Raw genomic sequence first — 20,136 nt, forward strand, 5'->3', positions numbered from 1 at the left:
ACACACACACACACACACGATACACATCCAAGTTAGCTCCCCGACCTAAAACTTACACATCTTTCACAAGCCATTGTCTGTCACACAGAGTCAAACTTCATGTCCTTTAATGAAAGAATCAAAGAGCAGCTCAGAGGTCTGTCTTGTGGTCAACATCATGTTACTGTTGCTCCAGGTAGTACGGGGGAAAAACATGTGGGACAAGTTAAATGTGATACGAGAGAGGGGAGTTTCCTGAGTCTCTATGATGTCAGAGCTCTCAAACGTCAGCTGAGGCACAGAAAGTCCCTGCATGGGATTAGTCTGGACTCTGGAGGAACAAAATGTAGATTCAAAACACAAAGACATTCATTCAGGTGCCTGTTTGTTTCACAGTGGGATGATCCATCACCTGCACTGCACCAGGATGCTCCCAAACTGTATAATGTCGGAGAGCTATAGTAACTGGCGAGCGTATTAGCAAGTAGCTAAGTGCAAGTCCGAGCATCAGTGATATCGGTGAGGTGAGGGGCCTGCACAGAGCCTAGAGGATACTAAAGGACACTGAACTGTATCATAGCTTCCTCCATTTTTGGACTCTCTGTTCCCTCAAAGGTCAGCACTGTCAAAACGACTTCCTATTGGTAAACAGCGTCCGAGGTAACAAAAGTGGCAAGAAGTGCGAAGTGAAAAGTGAGTCCACAAATTGCTGTTATTGGATTAAAAAATGCTTAGCTTATCTTATTTGAAGCCAAGTTTTCAGGGGCTCTAAAATGTATACATAGTTGAAAACAGTATTCCAAAGTAGGGGTAAAGCCTCTACTAACTTCAAAGGATCAAAGTCAGAAGAAAACAGGGACATCATGTATGTTTTTCCAGCTCAAAAATGATGAAGGAAAACTATATATTTTGTATTTTGTCCACATACTCAATTTGAAACGGTATTTTAATAATAAGGAAGCAGAATCTGCATTTTGGTTGCGAGACCAAAAGCTCAGTCCTGGACGCTTCCTGTGTTTTCCTGCTCAACTATAATTTGGATATTAATGGAAAGATATATTCCGCTGAAACTGCAGATGCAACTGTTGTTTTTATGGGAAGGGTTACGGGAGGCCAACCGCGGCTTAATGGTTGTAAGGGAAACACTGAATGTAAAAGTGATAATGGTGTATAGTGAATGTCCTTGACTCAGTGTGCACTAGCAATCCTACTTAACCCCCTCGCTATTGATTGTCCATTAAATCTCTTTGACTTAACACAGGGCAGGCTGCTGGCTAATGGAGCCAACTTGAGGGAAGTAGCGTAATGTAGCAGTGCATAAATCCAAGTGGAAGACAGCACAGCTACAGGCCCGAGGAAAACAAGACCTAGTTTTTACTTTTTTTTAACAATCCTGAGATGTGTCTTATATTTCCTCGCAGCCAAACGTCGAGCTGCTTTTGATGTGCTGCACCAGTAATTGTGTGATCGGGGGCCACTGAAAGATATACTCAACTTCTAAATCTAGTTCCTCGGGGGAGTCTATTAGGAAGATTATTAGCCAAAATTCTGCTGATCTGTGCTGTAACTCATGTTTTAACCAGCAGACGTCTCCGCTCTGTCTGTAAATGATTCATTTTTTACATAGTTTCCATTTTCAATATATATAGAAGAAAATACTCTAATTCTAGTTAGTGGAGTCAATGATCAAATACAAAGAAAAGCATAGGAATCATACGGACTCAACCCAGAGGCAGTTAATTCTGCTAAATGCTCATTTTTTGCTACTATCTGCTCAGAAATAAAAGCCTTTGATGGTGTTATATTTCAGAAGATAAATCCTCCTTGTCATAATAAATACAAAAATCTGCTTACTTACAGATTTAAACTAATACGGACCAATACTTTTTCATGGTAAACATGCTGGTAAACAACTGCATAAAAAACAAAACTTCTTCTCTGCCGGATGGAGTTCAATTTATTTCAAAAACACTGATTTCAAAAGAGCGGAAAATAATTGGAAATGACCCACATACACGCCGGCAGAGAGGTAATATTTCAAAGTGGGTTTACCAGAGCAGTGGTGGGGATCCAGAGTTGAGATCCCCTCAGACTCAGTGTTTCCTCTTCCTCCTCCAGAGCCCCCAGCTCCACCGCCCCCTTGATGTAGCCACAGTTCCTCTCAAGGATGGAGCGCAGCCCCTCCAGCAGAACCACGCTGGTGGTGCATCCCATGGTGCCACCAGACACACGCCACCACCATGCACTGTTGGAGCCTAATTTCTAAACTGATTGTTTTCCAGGTAGGTGCAGCAGTCCCAACTTGATCCCTCAACCTTGACTTCTCCCCACATCTAGAAAAAGTCCTCTCACAGGTGCACGGCACAGTTTTTAAATTCACTCAGGTATCAGCTTCCACATGCCGACGAGGGTTTCCCACTCGAAGCACTATCTTCGAAAGCAAATCTCAGGCCGAGCAGTGGGTCGTATCCTCCTGTGTGCAGCTCAGCGGGGATGGATGGATGGATGGATGAGCACGCGGAGGAGAGAAGCTGCTCATTCACTCGGAGCAGGGCGTCGACTCTCCGACTCCTCTTCCCTTCCTTCCTTCCTTCCTCCTCCTCCTCCTCCTGCTGAGGGGATGCTCAGCTGCTCTGCTCTCTCCCTCTCACTGACTCTTCTCCGCTGGTTTTGCTTTCTCCACCTCTTTTCTCAACCTTGCCATCTCTCTCCATCACTCACTCCTGCCTGTCACTTTCACTTCTTCTCTCCTCTCTCTCTCTCTCTCTCTCTCTTTCTCTCTCTCTCGGTAGCCTCTGTCCCTCCCTCTCACAGCTTAGTCATTTCTCTGACTCTGCATGCTTTGTCAACAGTAAAAGCAGACTGTTACCAACAAAGACATACACACACAGGCTCACCCACACACACACATAAACCGGCTGCTGCAGACAATGTTTGACTCTTTCTCTCTGCCTTTTTCCCTCCTTCCTCTTTCTCCCACTGACAATGAAATTACAAGCGATGCAGTCATCTTTCTGATGTCATTTACATGCGCTCCGAGACATAAAAAGGAATGATTTAACTTCTCTTGACCCGCGTTGCCGGGCCCACGGCCATTAACACTTGCTTGGACTGATCCATCAAGCGTGATGCGTCATAGGACAACCAGGACAAATCTGGCAACCCTTCTGTAAATCATCACCTGATTAACATCACAGCATCCTCACATCCTGCCGAGGATGTGAGCTGAACAACGCAGGCTTGTTTATGTGAGGCTAATTTAAATGCACATACAAACAATTCTCTGAATTTTCTTCAGCTTCTCTCTGGTGGCTGGTGTAAATATTTCATCAGCAGTTGACATACTCACCTACTTTTAAGTGGATGATGCAGCGAAACGGGGAAAGAGGGAGGATAATATTAAACACCAAAAAGTAGAAAAAACTAGAAAAACTATTAGCATTAAAGCCTATGCAACAGAGTTTATATGTTGCAGGGTAAAAAGCAGCTCAACTGACATGTAAAATGTGAAAGCAGCTAAAGCATCAAAGAAAGTTTAAGTGATGAAAGCGCTTGAAATTTAATTTAAAGTGAAAGTAAACGAGACAATATCCTTTCCTACTGAAGCCTACAGGGAGTGTGTGGCGTCACTCACTCCAGGTTTGAATATTCCCTGCGAGCATTCAGGGTCAAACATTGACACATTTTCACAGCTGACAATGATGCTAATGAGAGTGGTGGGAGTAAACTAAAATGATGAGCTAGTCCGAGTCATGTAATCTATTGTTTATATAGAAGTATTAATTGTATCTGCTTTAAACTGAGGGAGTTATGAGATACATATTTAAAAAAAGAGAAGCAAGAATTGAAGCAGCAGAGGCTCCTTGTGACAACTGATCACCAAGGGTTCAATTGGTAGAGCTGTTAACTAGTTTCTTTCATTTCAGTGTTTCAGGCTCATTCAAAAAGCCTCCGCAGCATTCTCTGAACAATGTCATTACATTAGGGCAATTCCTCAGAGGATGCATTAATGTAATGAAATCCAAACTGCACCCAAAATGCACCCAATAACCTTTTCACAGACATCTGAAAACTAGGGAGACGTTGCACCGGAGCCCATAATTATTTTATCAGAATCCACAAAAGAGACATTCATCAGTTGTTTCAATGTGCTGTTTTAGTCATGAAAACAGGACATGAAGTGAAGTGGAAAAGATGAAATCCCCTTCTGTCAGCAAAGCAAACATACTCTTCTCAGACGCTCATCTTCAAATCCACAGAACAGTGTAATACATCCTTCCTTGGTCCTAAAATTACTCACAAAAACAAAACTGGTTTTATGAATCGGCAGTTACATAAAAAAAAAAGCTTTTCCCTTAAAAACACACTCTTTTATTCTAGAAAAAAAAACAGACAACAATTACAAATGACAGATTAAGGTTGGTCTCCTGGCAACAAGCCACTGTTATTTTAGAGAAAGTAAGGAAATGAAGGAGGGATATTTCTGGTGGACAGCCATCACTCATGCCAATACACGTCAGCATTTTTCTCACTGCACAAGCTGCAAAAACCAAACAAATCAACCCAGACTTGCATAAGGATTTATATGTGTATTTGTGAATGATAAAATAAAATAAAAACCCTTATTTCCATGACTAATGAATGTGAACGTGCCATGCTGTAGCTAAATGCTGACACAAAAATAAAAAAACACACACAAGAGTTTCTTCTCCAACGCTCTGAAAAAGCAGAAGTCTTTGTCTTTACATGTTTAAATGCCTACAGCATGATCATTTTTCCACAGTGCCTCTAAGATAGAGGACAGAGGTAGAAGACATGCATCACCGCTGCCTCCCACAGGCCGCTCCTGACACTGCAACAACACTGAGGCCTGATGACTCACTGGAAAAAAAGCCAGACAATGCTTCTTACCTCATCTTTTCTAATAGATTCTGAGACGCACTCCCTCCACATGCACATGAATCAAAGCAAGCAGAAGTGATGCCATGCAAGCTGCAAGCCTGTACAAAAAGGCTAGGGGTGTGTAATCGCCAAAGCTTTGTCCAAAACATACTGTAATGTGACCGGAGAGCATGCAAAGCAGAACAATGACTCACAAGACGGCATGGCAGCCAAGTTTGTCTGCAATGGTCTGATGTAAGGAACATGGAAAAAACTATCTAGGGTTCATTTTGCATAACTAGACCTGAGAGATTTAATCTGCTCCGTGTTTCATTTGTACATGTACGGTCAGGCACGTAAATGCTGATGGAGGGAATTCATGTCCAGTGTGATTGCATGGCATTGACACATTGACAACTATTAGGAAGAAACCACATTGCTCATTAGTGAATTAAAGTGGTTGGGAGCATTTGTTGCATTTGTGTATGAAACAACTCGAAATGACAGGGTCTACTTTGACAGTTTTACACGCTTTAAAGTTCAAAAACGCAATCATGAGCTCTCCTGACCTTCACGGCTCTCTCTGCCCCCCCCTCACCAGGTAGCACAGTCTGCTCTGATTGGTCAGCTCCCACAAGCCTGGTCAGGCCCCGCCCACCCTTGCTCTGCTAATGCTGGTGCTGCAGTATAAAGTCACGCAAAAAGCAACATGAAAGAGCAGTTACAAGCATTCAACCTACTACTCTCGTTATTTATTTGGCTTCAAACACGGTTTAATGTTCATACAGTTTATCTTTCTTGTCCCTCAATATTACAACATCAGTTCAACATCACCTCTGCGCTACATACTAACACCAAGTTGAACAGACTAACCTACAAAATAAACAGTAAAACGATATAAACACGGTAAAACTTGAGCTTGAACCGTTACCGGCAGTCTGTAGTAAAAATGCACAAACACTCTCTTTATACAAACAAGGCAGGCAGCAGCAGCAGGGAGACGGTGACTTTCTTTGGCGTGGACTTTGGGTTTTGTCATTTTTAGAACTTTCACATGCAGAACAAAATCTATATAACACAAAACCCCAAAAGCATAATATGGCCCCTTTAACATGATGATGTTAAATCACAAGAGCCCACATCTAATTTAGGGAAAGTAGTGTGTAGCTACTTGTTCAAGGATCGCTTTCCAAGTCTCATTCAAAAGTGGCCCAGATCATATTCCCATCGTGCCTTTAGTATATATAGTGCAAGTTGTAGTAATTGTCTTCATCTCGAGACCTAAATTCAGGCTACCAATAATGAACGTTACTGTTGAATCTGGGTTACGCTCATGTGATTTGGGTATTGAGTGTCTCATGAAAGGCCTGCAGGTAATCTGGCAGACTAGGGCAGGATCCTTGTGTTCTGACATGAGGTTTTGGCCGCGTTCAGTACTCTTCATGCCTAACAAACCAGCAATTAGATAGAAGAACCAGCACACTGCTGCTGCCTTTGTCTATATTATATTCTAACTAGGCCACTGGTTAATGTGCTCTTAATTCTACCTATTTCAACCTAACGTTCATATGGAAGGATTCTCCAGCAGCCAAAAGCACCATGAATGTTTTCCACACTAAAGTGAAATGGCTATTTTTACACATGCTACAGAGAACTGGATGTGCAATTGTGTCAACTGGGTCAGAGGAATTTTTTATGGTCACTGCCCAATGTTTGCAGACAAGGCTGGCGGCGCTGCTGATTGAAATAGCAACTGTTTGGTTAATCGTGGTTATATTAAAGACACATACACATTACATGTATAAAGAAATGACACGAAAGTAAAGGGGGCTTTGTTAAGTCAACCCCCCGATGATGTCACAGTGATAGGATGACATCATCAGGGTTATTTTTGCTTACAGATTTGTTACACACTGCAGATGTGGAGTTTGAAAGATGTGGACATTTGGGAAATGTAGTGTTTTTTTGGCGCTTGACCCTTTTAGTCTCTTGTATTAGGAACTAAAAGTCCTGTGTTTATGGACGTTCAATATCTAATCAACTGAACTCATTGAAGAGAATATCTCTCCTGGTGCTACACTCCACTACAACACTGAAAAATACTAAAACATAAAAAAAGAATCTTCAGATTATGCAAATACTTAAGTCACTAATGCTTTATTCCACAAACAGTATAGTATGCATACATGAAGACTACTTCTGCTTATGCAAAGTTACACTTTGCATGTCCATGCAAAACACACATTCACATGTACTGTAGCTTCAGCTGAACCACATCTCGGCTCTATGGACGGTAATGTCGGTCTTATCTCAACAACTACTGGATGGATGAACACAACATTTTCTATCAACATTTATGGTCCCTAGAGAATGACTCTCAATGATTTGAGGATACCCCGACTTTTAGCAGGCTTACATTAGTATTTATCTCACAGCACCGCAGTTCAGCCTCACAGAGCGGCTCGCATGACCACAGACTGAAAGTTACTGACATACTTTGCCATTTTATACCAACAGGAAATTACACAATATGTATGAAATTGGACTTTAATAAAACTGCAACTTTAGAACTTTTAACTTTTAACTTTTAACTTTGGATTTAATACTTATTTTTTGTTTTCTAAAATCTGTCTGGAGCTGCTTCACCCCCACCCACAATTTGTTTTAATGTTTTTCAGCTGTGAGCAGCTCCTCCATTGCTTTTGTGGACAATTGAATTGTGGAAGAACAGCATGAACGAAGAACACACTCAAAAACCAACCATATTTAGTTTTAATACTTTTCTTTTCTACATACAAACAACCTGTTTACACTCGGTATGTAGTATGGATGTGGGAGAATTAGTTAGTCTTGTTTCACTAGAAATACATTAACTTCCACATCTGTTAAATCTCATCTTCTCAATCTTTTCTTATTCAAGATCACACTCTTTGTGGAAGTTACATGCACTGTGTAATCTGAGCATATGTCAACAAAGAAAAATTGAGGGATTGTTTTTATGTCAAGTTTAGAGCTAATTAAATAAGATAAAGTAATATAGTAAATTATAACCCAGACTAAGAAGTGGGTGGTGACAAACTGTTATTGAATCACGCTACACTGATGTAGTTCCCATCTCCAGTATTGTATCTACTTTATGAATATGATTCTCTTTGGCACCCAAACATCTGATTAAATGAACTATTGAGGTTGTGATCATGTCAGAGTTTCTTTACTTCTCCACATTGTTTACAGATTTGTTCTTGCAGTAACTCTGACAGTAATTAACAACGATCTGTTGGGAGTTGTTTGTGAAACTGTCTGCTGAACTCGAAATGTAACGTTATTGTCTGCTAAACCTTGGGCAGATACAATAAACAGAAGAAAACCTAAAAAAAAAAAAAAAATGAAGATGTTGCAATAAGCTGAAATCTCTTTTACACGCTCTCTTGAATCAACACTCGGGGCCATGTAGCAGAAACAAAAACATGCAGCAACCAACCAATAAAAATGATGTGGCACTCAAACAAGAACAGACTTTTTCATTTGCCTGCCGGCCTAAAGAATGGTGCCTTGTTTGCTGAATATAGTGGAAAATGTCAAAATCATGTCATGAAGTGGGAATTTTGAATTTCAGTGATGTTGAATCTTGCTGTTTTCTGTCAATCTTAAAGAAGAAATGAGGTCTGAAGTTCGCAGGCAAACTACACTCTGACATATACAAACACACATACCAAAACTGGCCATTAAAGCAAAAAAGAAAGGGAGTGTTTACACCAATGTAAGGGTGGTAACGACACAGAGGACGAGGTAGCCTAAATAAAGAGGACATGGAAACCACATGGCCAAAAAAGCCCTCGCCTCAGCTATCAGCGGCAGCGACTTCGGACTCAACCACAAAACCCAGCAGCCGACCAAACGCCCCGCTTCATCACAGCTCCTGTATCATGACACCGATATAGGTCAGCAGTGCTAAAGCATCTGCAAATCTGCAGATTATCTCTGCCAGGTTTTTTTATGCTCTAATCAGACCAAATCCTCTTGAGTGGAGTTTACTCTTAAGTGGAATTCCACAGTTCGAACCGCTGGTCCGCACCAACTAAAAAGGGAGGCGGTATTAAGGTATCAGGATGCACATTACAGGGTTAGTGCGTCCCAGAAAAGGCAGAAAAAACCAGAAAGAGTGCACAAACAATCAAAAATATAAAAAACACACTTTTAATTTGAGTTTAGATGCGTTTTTTTTTTTTTTATGTGTGTGTGCATGAACATATGAGTAAAGACAGTTGTTCAGCAAGGCAAGGAGAGGGAGAAAAGCAGTATAAAAAAATGTCCAAGCAAGCATTTCCCACAGTTGGAAGTGATTATTAAAACTGCAGGGGCTGTCTTTACTGCTCTACTACTTGGCCTCCACTTTGTTTACTAAGGTACAGTTGAGAGCCGGCCACGCCTGCACTAACTATGGTGTGTGTGCGTGTGTTTGAGTGTCCAACTTCCCTCTTGAATCTAGATGATTTATCACATATGCAGGTATTCATAATTGATGTGCACTGTGTGCTTAGTGTGACACCAAGTTACAGAGGAGAAAGAGGGCAAGTTTAAAAATAGGCAGGACACCTACCATCATCTCATCCATTATTAAACACAGCCCAGAGATCTGATCTGACATCCATTATCCCACTGCACACCCTGTGGGCTGAGGCAGAATTAATACAGTAGGCTACTATGACATAAGTGTGGAGGTGAACATTAAGACTAAATAATGGATTGTACACCAGGAAGAGAAGTGTGTGATATATGAGACTCTATATATACAAACACCTGTCCTTCAACTATGAAATACTTCCTGCATCCTTCTGGCTTAAACTTACAAAACCAGTTTGATCGGATTAAAAGTTGTCAGTTGGGTGAAATCTGAGTTGTTGAGGTAATTCTTTGATGTCCAGTATACTATATATACTATATATGTTTGCTTTTGCCATACCAGCATGTCAGTCTCCGTGTCAAATGGGCAGGGGAAACAGCTGCAGCGTAAGTACACAGTCAAAAATAGAGGTACAGGAGAAGTACGTTCTTCACAGATGTACTATATCAGGCACATAATGGGACCCAGATGCATACCGTGCATACAAAGTAGCTCTACATACTTTAAAGTGCAGATTTCTGCTAATTCACCCTGAACTTATTGTAGAGTCGCCAAAGTTAGTTAAAGGGACATTTATTTACTCGTCATGGGTAGTTCAAGTCAGCCTGTGAAAACCGGCTCTGGGGAACTCTTTCATGTCTGAGAAAATAACCCTGATTATTTCATCAGGTCTAACATAATATACAATTTGTTGCATTATGAGAAATGTGGGATAAAGTGTTTTTGGAACTTGACCATTTTCAGTCTTTTATATACAAGCACTAAAAGTCGGGATTTCTCAGCCTCTGCTGGTTTGATTTTAAACATTGAAACAAAGTTTCTTCCAAATTCCCACATTTTACAAAAGGCTAATACTAAATAGCTGTTTAAAGGAATAGATCCAAATTTGGGGGGAAAAAAACACTTATTCATGCTTTTGCCATATGTTAGGATAATAGGAGAGAACAGGATAATCTTTTGATCTATGTGTCTGTTAAATTTAAATCTAAGCATTAAGACTGGACATATGGGGAAAGAGCATCCAGCTCTCTGTACAAAATAAAGTATAAAAACAACTCCTTCCTCACTGCTCCTGATCAGACCACAACATGTCATATAACTTGTTAGTGAGCTTTATAGATGCTGTTAATTTGTTAAGCTAAGCTAACTGGCTACTGGCTCTAACTGTACACAAGAAAGGGAATAAGTGTACCTCCCAAAGCGTCAAAGTATTCCTCTAAGATAGTTGGTGAGGAATAATGACCTTGTTGCAACAATGGCGCCAACTCGTTGTTCTATCTACACTCCTGTCTACATGCTTCCTGTCCAAGAGAGGGAGTGCTTCCTGTCCAGAGAATATGTCATTCACATTTTGGTCAATACATATACGTAATTATGCTTTTTAATATACATATGGCAGCTTTTGCACATCAAAATGTACACGTCTGCTCCACTTCTGCACAGCCTCGCTGTACTATGAAGGCAATGACGCGTAGTAAGTGAGTGTAACACTACAAACTAGCACGGACAAGATCTCCTGGTCTCTGGTCAGCGCCTGGACCCTGGCCTGGACCCCTGAGCCCCCCCCCCCACACATACTGTAGTCTCAGCAAACTAAGGAAAATATATCATCTACTCAAGCATGCTTGGTGTGCTTTGAACTGACTTTGATGGCACAATATGAGACACAGATGGCTCTATTGACGATTTAACTTCAGATTGGCTTTATGGCTACAAGCAGCAGAAAAATGCATTTATGTGTTTGTTGTGTACAAAAAACAAACAACCCTCACTTCTCAGGCCTCATTATAACTGAATCTCAGTTGCCTGTCTCTTGATGACTTTATTATAAGATCAGCAGGCGCTCTGGGAGCACAGAGAGAGACAGCGGCTATAATTGGCAGCAAATTAGTTGCAGGAAAATGGCATATTGATCACTATTACGCAACAACACACAGGCGAGGGTTAGTCAGGTCAGTGTGGACGAGTCCCTGAGGATGTAGAGACAACAGGTGACTTCTGAGGGGACAATAGAGCCTGTTTTAACATAGGGCAATATGTCATGCCTTCACAATACCATCACCATCCTCATTATATACTAATGATTTTCTGAGTATATAGAAAAGAGGCTGTAGAAAATAGACTGTGTCTTTGGCAATTTTTACCTTCCTCATTACTCAGCTGTTTCTCAGGTTGCAAGGTGCATCTGAGGGGGGGGGGTCAGATGACTGAATGAACTAAAGGAGTGTGCACGTCTTAGTGTGTGTGTGTGTGTGTGTGTGTGTGTGTGTCTCTTTCTCCTGCCTTTGGAGCTGGAGGTGTATATTTCAGTTACCTGGCAACCCCTTTGAGAAAGTTGTAACAATAGACACCCTGCAGAGTCAGACGATGGGGATATGCACCAACAAGTGACAGCAGAATGATAGAAGTGTCACTATTTTCATATAAATAATGAGCGGTGTTATCACAGGTAGAGGACTGTAGGTAGTGCAGCTTTTAACTTAAGAGTTATAGTAGTAATAGTCCTTGAGCAAGAGATTCAACCTCTCTACCCTGACCTCTGACCCCCTCAAGGGAGGCAAGAAAGCCTTTAACAGTATATATTGGTTGAGATATATAATGTTATGTGCATTCAGCCTTGTGTGTGTAGAACTACCAGTTCTCCTCACCATCAACACTGACGTCCTGACAGCCTCGGAGACGCTCTGCCTGAGCTCTGCGGCGGTGCCCGGTTTGTTGAGCCCTCGGGTGAACTTCCTCGCCTCAGGTGGAGCAGAAGCCATAGTGTAGCCCACCTTGCATCAGACAGACAGGTTACTGAGAAGAGCAGAGTCCCGAGGCGGCGGTGCGGAGGCTTGAAATCCTGCGCTCCGGTGCTGTCCAAAGTGCGTAAATGCACACACAGGCGCCGGTCTATCCCGCCATTGCGCTGCCCTTAAACTTTACACAAGCTCGGTCACATCTACAGTAGAAAGAGCAGTTCCAGGAGACGTGAAGATGACCTCCCTGATCGACAGCAGTCGGACAGCAACATCCAAAGCCTGCTACGCTCTGTCCCGTCAGTCAGCGGAGGTCCCTTGCGCAAACTGGCACGCCCCCCCTTCCTCAGTGTAATAATACTCAGTGGGACAGCACTGTAAACTAATTCATCCATCATATCTGGAGACTATAAAGTCGAACTACTGTACATAACATGCCTGCATTATTTCTAGTGACACCCAGCAGTGACTTCATAGTGTCAAAATACCACTATTTTCCATCTGCGGTATCACTATTATGCTTTTATAATAGATAATAAATAGGAATATTAAAGACCTCAGAGACTTGGGTGACAATTAATGCCTCAACTGTTGTATCAATACAGTATTTGAGCAGCACTAAATACTGTTTGGGGGTTATATAAGTACAAACCACGCAGTGTTCTGCCGTAGGCACAGGATAACATTGCCACCTGCTGGAATAATTATTGTTTTAACCATTCGGGTTGTGCTTTAGGCTTTAAACTCTGTATAAAGTTATTTGACCACACAGAGGCAGTAAAGTAACACTAATAGCTGAATACCTACTGATGCCTTTATTAGCAATCGGGAATAGTAACTTTAAGTGGAAGGGTTGGAAAAGCATAAAAAAATGGGATATCCGTGGGAATAATATTAATAATGTATATATGTATTATTGGGCTATTATCATGTTTTCATGCAGAATTAGATAATAACTGGATTATATACTGAACATTGCGATATTATTATGTGTAACTGTTAACTTGCACATCAACTTATCAATATTTGTACACATTCATTTATTTAAATTATTTTTTATAGTAAAGTTTATTTATATTTGTCTGTACTAGCAACGTTGTCCCATTTTTTTACTTTCTGGTCCTATGGTTATTGAGTTAACGGCGGCCCACCATTTTCAAGCAGCAGTCTTTTAATAAACCCCCAATCATGGTCTCTGAATTTCTCCTCTTTCTTCTATTATTCTATCCACTCCTCTTTGCTTTCAACTCTTCGCTTTTACGATATCTAAAATACTTATAATAAGTGTACCTAGCGGTTTTCCGTTCAACATTCCTCGTTTGTTCGTTGCCCAAGTGACACAAAAAAGACAAAAACAAAACATGTAATCCGGCGTTTGTTGTCAAACCGTGGCCGCAACAACTCGCGCCAATTTTACCGCAAGCCTGAACGAAGCACGTGTTTTCAGGGTGTTGTGTTCCGTCTGCGGCACAGCGGCCGTGCAGCCTCCTCCTGGCTGTGTGGGACGTCCTCCCACCGCCCTAACCACCAAACCCCACAGCAACCTGATACCGGAGACGAGCGGCCGCTCCACGACAAGCCTGCAAACCAGTTCGTTCCAGCCGCCCTGTCTGTCTGTCTGTCTGTCTGTCTGTCTGTCTGAAGTGTGCTGTCTGCAGCAGCGGAGCTCCGAGCAGCCCAAACGGAGCCGACCCTCCTCTGCGGGAAGTCACTCAACAGAGATAATCTTTCCACCAACCCCGCTCGTCCGCCTGCTCGGGAGCAATATAAACCCCGTCCTATCGCAGACCCAGTGTGCTTTTTATTTTTATTCTATTTCTCTCTCCCTCCTCCCAGAAAGAAGAAGACCGTGAAATGAGACGGGACGCGGGGGAAGTATCGGTTAGCTCTTAGGCTAACGTCGGTAACCGAGCTAAGTCTGCTATCGTTCATATGCCAACTTATTCTGCCCCTTGTGTCGGGCTGTCGGGGCGTTTTCACACCGCGAAACAACCGAGGATAATGTGTGTTGGCGTGAACTAGTTGTGCGTCGGTGCTTTTTTGTTTTACCCCTCTCCTGGTATTTACCCTCGCTTGCCCCAAGTTTTCCAGCAGCAGACAGTCGCCCTGGGCAGCTTAGCATGTGGGCTAGCAGATATGGACGCTGTTGGCTGTCTGGCTGCAGATGGCAGATCCGCCAAACAAGTTAGCTGCCTGGTTTTATCTGTCCGGTCTGCGCAGGAGTCGATAGCAGGGGCTAAACTAACTTTTTTTATCATCGTGGCAGTCAATTATTCTGTTACCTCAAATCCACGCAAGAAAAACAAACAAAAAAACAAGCAGCGCCTCTTTTTCTTTTTCTTCTATTTTTTTTTATTTTTTTGCATCGTTTCTCAATGTGCTTCATGCCGGAGAGATCAGTTCAAGTGATTGAGCTGACGTGAGGAAAATAAGGGAGGTAAAAAAAACAAAGTGGTATCTGCAACAACAACAACAACAACAACATAAAAACAACAAGAAGACGTCTAACAGGACTTGGAGGAGCTCCAACTACGAGACCAAAGTCGAGGTACACTGTCATGGCTGTCATGGGCCGGATCACGATGAAATCTCTCGCCAAATTTGGGTTTTGCCTGACGATCCTCCTGACTTCTGTGGCCGGTAAGTGGATTATTAGTGATTTTTTTTATTTTGGAGAGGGGTGAAATGTTTAACGCTTCCATTTGTTTTTTTTTGCTGTCTGTATTTCTGTATTTCGTGCACACAGCCAGGTTTGGTGCAGATGTTGTCGCTTGAATAATGTAAGCTACTTTAGGTTCTGCCTAAATTCAGTTTTTTTAAAAAGCTGTGGTGTGGATTAAAGGCAGTCTGTATCAGGACCTAATTTTCCTTACTCATCATATCATCCGTGTGTGTTTCTATCAGCCCAGCCTGTCTGCCCCTTATCTACCTTTCCCATCTTGCTGTCTGCCCTGGCTTATTTCTGAAGGGATCTTTTGTGGCTCATCTCATTGTAGTCAAGTGAACCTTCATAGATATCTCCTCTTTAAAACGGAGTGGCACCCTCTGGCTCCTTTTCTTTTCTTTTTTTAAAATCACTCTGTGTGCAAAAGGCCTGGAAAAACACTGCCAAACATACCGCAGTCCTTGTCTGCCAAGTTGTGCCCCCTGTTCAAGACTTTGGGCTGAAGCCAGGGCTTCTGTGAGACCTTGAGTGTGATAAGATAGTAGCCGGGCTGCACAGAGACGTGGAGGAACAGTGCACGCAGGAGGGAGGAAGAGGTGGATCGTGTGGGAAAGACAGGAAAGGTATTTTACAAGATGGGTAATTCGGGTGAGAGAAGTTCAGCGCGGTGCCTGTGCTTTGGTTTGCTTATCCGGCGTGACAGCCGAGTACGTGGGTGCGAATGTGTGTATAAACAGCTTCTTAATAATGTATTATGGATGGAGGAGCATCAACAATAACACACTCATAGACGGGGTATGTTATCAGAAGCGAGGGATAATAACTGCTGTTGCAGAGGAGGGTTTCTAAATGTGAAGCAGAATACACAGTTTGCTCCTGGTCATCACTTAAAGCTGGTGGTGCGGAGAGACTGTGCCCCGATTTGCATTTCAATTTACATTTAACAGGCGAGCGCTTGTCTCACCGCTTTTTTAAAACCCTATTTCAGTAAAATACGACGAGCAAAGGCCGTCGTTGTCGAGGCCCAGACACCCTCACGCGTAAACAAATGGACAAACATTTAGAAGACACGGGAGTAAGTAGATAAGTAAGGCACAGGAGAGGAGGGCTGATTCAGTGGGAGAGAGCAGGACATGAAGCATTTACAGAGGAGATGAGTTGTCAGGTTGTGACGTAGGTGGGTGGGGGGGTGGAGGGTGGAAAAAGCTGAGTGCAAATTTTCACCCCCACTTGTAACGTTCAGCAAAAAATGTAAAATCATTTCAGCACGCACATGGGACGACTCCTCAGCACCACGAGGTAACGTTGCCCCGATCGGCTCACCTTTTATACAAATTAGTATTCCCCCCCTGAGAGCGGTTTAACGACCACAGTGACCGGCAGAGGATTGACATATTCACTCAATAATCAGTACATGGACGATTAATGGATACTTATACGCACGCGCGCCATGTAAACAGCCAATAAATCCAACCGGTTGCACTGTGCGTGATTAATTAGCCCGGCAGTCAGACTTTGTTGGCATAATGACTGTAGAGAGACTCTCCGTATACCGCCGTTTGGTTCCTGAATGCAACGCAGAGATACCCCCAGTGTCCACTTCTTAGGATGTTACTTGGGATGATGATGATGATGATGATGAGAGGAAGCAGAGGGCCAGATAGCGTGCAGCAGCGGCGTGTTAGTCATCTCTCTGACCCAACACCTTTCCCTTTGCTCCCATTGTCTCAGCTCCAACATCATTTCTGTTTCCCCCCCCCCTTCCTCCCACTTCGCCTATTACTGTTAATTTCTTTTTTAAAATTATTCACTTCCTTCCACCTGCCATGTGTTTAACCTGCTTGCAGCTGAGCTCGGGTCGCTCTTCCGCTCCCCTGTGACTAATCAGCGAGTGGGCGTATGCCTGCTGCTTCAAAAACCTGTCTGAGTAGAGAACGGCTCCAAACAAGCCCGCAGACACTACTGCGGCGTGTGACCACAGGTGTTCCTAAGCAGTGACATTAAATCAGACTTTAGCCCGTATTCTTATCAAGTTCGCCGTGTAGCACATGCTCATAACGTGTGCCACAACCCACATTCAGGCATTTCTTTTTACTGTTGACCCAGGTAAGCTGGAGGTTTGAGGGGTCCAGAGAGGATTAGAGCACAAGTATTGTACTGTAGCATATAAAAAAAAAAAGGACTGCTCATTTGCTCCGCTTGTCCAAACTCTGTAGCTGTGTCTCTTGAGCCCCATACTGTGGCGTTGACAAGGCCCACTGTTCCCCAAACAGGCCGCGTCCCGGCCCGCGGGGGACTCTTGAAGCTGTCGGCTCGGCGGTCACATCAGGGGCTCAACAGAAAGTGAAGTTACCGGCCCGAGATTACAGACTCGCACTGAATGGCCGCGAGTCTGTTCGCCACTCGGGCTAGCTCCGATTTTGAGCCTGCTGAATTTGGTGAGCCAGGTACAGACTGCTTTCAGCCCTGGCATTCAGAGGAAGAGGATGAATCAGAATTACTTAAATGCCAAGTACAATACATGCTGGGGAATTTTGCCTCGCTGACATTGCGGCAGACACATTTTGAAAACAAGGAAAGGAAACTATGAATCTCCCTGTTGTATTATGTGTTATTAACTAAAGATTATTTTCATCATGGGTACAAGGGGAACACGTCAGTGTGTATCCAGGTGTAACATAATGTAGGCACCATGTTTTTGTGGAATAAAAAAGACGATAATGTGGTTCTGCTTCATCGATTTTCACCCTTTTAATTGTGAGTCTAATAATAATTTCCTAAAGTATGAGCTGGCGGCTTCAAATTACTCTTTCTGTCCAACCAGCAGCTGTTATCTTCAGATATAAATAAGAGAAAAACATACAACTAGAGTTTGTGAATGATTAAACCCATTATGAAAATCGCTGATTAATTTGAATCAGCTAATCGATTAATTGCCACCAGCTTATACCACATCCTTATTTCTGTAATAATAATTCAATTCCATTTGTTACGAAAGGCTTTTATGTTAATTAGAAAGGAAGACAGAGACTAATAAAGCAGCACAATTATAAGAACAGGCGTAGAAATTAATTCTATACACGGTGTAATAAATGTGTGTGACATTACTGCGTGTTTCAATTAATTATTGGGACCGATTTTGCCCAAATCTGCATCACCTTTGACTCTCAAGCTAGTCTGCTGCTGAGTATGCATTATAGTCTCCTTGTGGACGTGGATGCAGCGTCCCTCTGGAGGTAAACACGAGGATGGTAAACTGGGTAAAAGTAGCTCGGAAAATGTTGTAATCCGTTCAAGTAGAACTGTGAGGCAACTAGCGCGTGGAAGAAAAAAAAAAAAGAGGTAATGCAATGATGTGGAAAATAAGCAAGTCGTAGCCGAAGCTGATGGATATAAAAGCACTTTGCACACTTTGAGACCATAATATGTTGCGCTCATTCCACATCATCGTTTCGAGAGAAGAGATGACACCGACTGCAGATGGAAACAGACCAATGAATGAATGCTGGGTGGGCGGGTGGAGGGGGGGAAGCCCATTTAGTCTCTAATACAGCTAGCGTTGTACTCTATTAGATGAAAATCAATGTGTGTCTCTTTTAGTACCTCGGTTTGAGTCCTGAGCAGAGGTAAAGGCAAAGCGAGATACAAAAGAACAGTGTTCAGCCGACCTTCTGGTTTGGCAAAAAGGAGAAATTAGTGGATGTTTTTAGAAAACAAAAGGTGCAGCCTTCAGATGGTAACTCAGAGTGACAGCCTATGATTAACACGAAGCGTTCTCCTTGGCCGGCAGAGACAATAAGTCTAGAGCGCGCAAAAAAATGTTGCACAGAGTACGGAACAACTGTGTTGGTTGGGGTTCTTTGTATTTTCCTGGAGGGAAGCTGTAAAAATAAGGGTACTTGTTATCAACCGCAGGACTTTTTAAGATGTTTTTATTTTCTCTGACTGAATGGGATGTCATATCTGTGGAGATTGCTCTCGTCTTTCGCAGTCTGTATCTCAGGCCTCGTATGTTTCTATCCACATCAGCTTATAATGGTTACAGCAACAGAAGAAAGGTGCAGGTTTCAGACCAGTAGTGCACCCTCAGCATTCCTCTGGGGGAGTATAGTCGAACTGATACTGGGTTTTGGGTGGTATTTGGGAGTATTAAAAATAAAATACACGACATCAACAATCTTCATAGGGATTCCTTAGATTTAGTTTTAAAATTGTGACCACGATACATCCTCAGTGGGACAGTTTCTGTGGTGTCGCTGTAATAAAGACACTGTTTCTGAATGACCTCAAATCTAGTTTGGCATTTCTTTGCTGCGTTTCCTGCACGCACTTATCAGCTGGCGTACACACCGATACTGATACATCTGCAAAAAACCAATATCAGCCTGGAGATTAAGCGGTCTAGTGATAAGGTCCCCCCCCCCACACAAAGATTAGTTTTTGGGCTTGTTGCCTTTATTGACAGGAACAGCTGAAGAGTGACAGGGGAGGTGGGAGGACACCCGCTAAAGGGAATCGAACCCGGGCCACTGCGGCAAGGACTTAGTACACGCTGTGTCACTCTAAAGGGTCAAGTATTTGTGGAGCACATTTAAAAACTTGTTTTGGAAAAATTAATACAAAGTTATATCGAAATAGTTTCCAATAGGTTTATAATCGTTTTATAATCGTTTTATAATCGGTCTGAGTTTGCGAGGGGTGTCACAGCGCCGCTCAGCTCTCACAGAACAGGTGAAAACCCCATCATACCAGACGACCACAGGCCTCCAGCGGTGACACCGGAGTGGGTGCATGTGTAGTGGAAAATCATCCTGTCAAGCTAGTATGCAGCCCGTCAAAGCATGCGATGGCTGTTCGTTACAAGGGAAGGATGTTGTCCTAAACAAAGACTGCTTTCAGGCTGTCTGAACTTAAACTTTTGCTTGTTCATAAATAATCTGAGATTATACCCCCCCCCCCGTGGCGTGATGGTAAACACCGCTTCTGTCACTCTGTCATCTGTGTGTCACATATTTGGGAAAGTTGAGGTATACAGGGGAGGAGGGAGGGGGGCCGAATTTTTGGTATAAATGCATAGTGGTCAATAATGGAGGCCTCTAAGCTTTGAGGGTAGTAAGCCCCGGGATTAGCATAACTGTACCAGACCCAGACAGACACAGACTGAGTGGTGGTGTTTTTTGGGGGGGGGAGGGCAGTCCCGAGGCAACAGATGGGAAAGATTAAAGCCCAGTCACCCCCCCCCCCCCCTT

The 20,136-nt window shown here is 42.9% G+C and overlaps 2 protein-coding genes across 5 annotated transcripts in view; one reads left to right on the forward strand and one right to left on the reverse strand.

The window, feature by feature from the left end:
• The window catches only part of dock9b (dedicator of cytokinesis 9b), a 65,814-nt gene extending 53,313 nt beyond the window's left edge, over positions 1-12,501 (reverse strand). The window contains exon 1 of one of the 4 annotated variants that reach the window (XM_035677627.1): positions 12,133-12,501. In XM_035677627.1, coding sequence (XP_035533520.1) covers positions 12,133-12,246 — 114 coding nt within the window. In that variant the 5' untranslated portion in view covers positions 12,247-12,501. Of the gene's footprint in view, positions 1-2,031; positions 2,636-12,132 lie in introns of those variants that run through there. The other 3 variants (XM_035677628.1, XM_035677623.1, XM_035677624.1) reach the window with 3 other exon arrangements.
• Positions 12,502-14,511: 2,010 nt separating this feature from the next.
• Positions 14,512-20,136, forward strand: part of LOC118340053 (bone morphogenetic protein receptor type-2-like) — a gene marked incomplete in the record, with an annotated part of 29,270 nt that continues 23,645 nt past the window's right edge. Inside the window, 1 exon segment of the mRNA XM_035677901.1 lies at positions 14,512-14,862. Coding sequence (XP_035533794.1) covers positions 14,781-14,862 — 82 coding nt within the window.

The sequence above is a fragment of the Morone saxatilis genome, unplaced genomic scaffold (assembly GCF_004916995.1).
Source record: "Morone saxatilis isolate NCDOM2014 unplaced genomic scaffold, NCSU_SB_2.0 Contig6, whole genome shotgun sequence".
NCBI classification, from domain to species: domain Eukaryota; kingdom Metazoa; phylum Chordata; class Actinopteri; family Moronidae; genus Morone; species Morone saxatilis.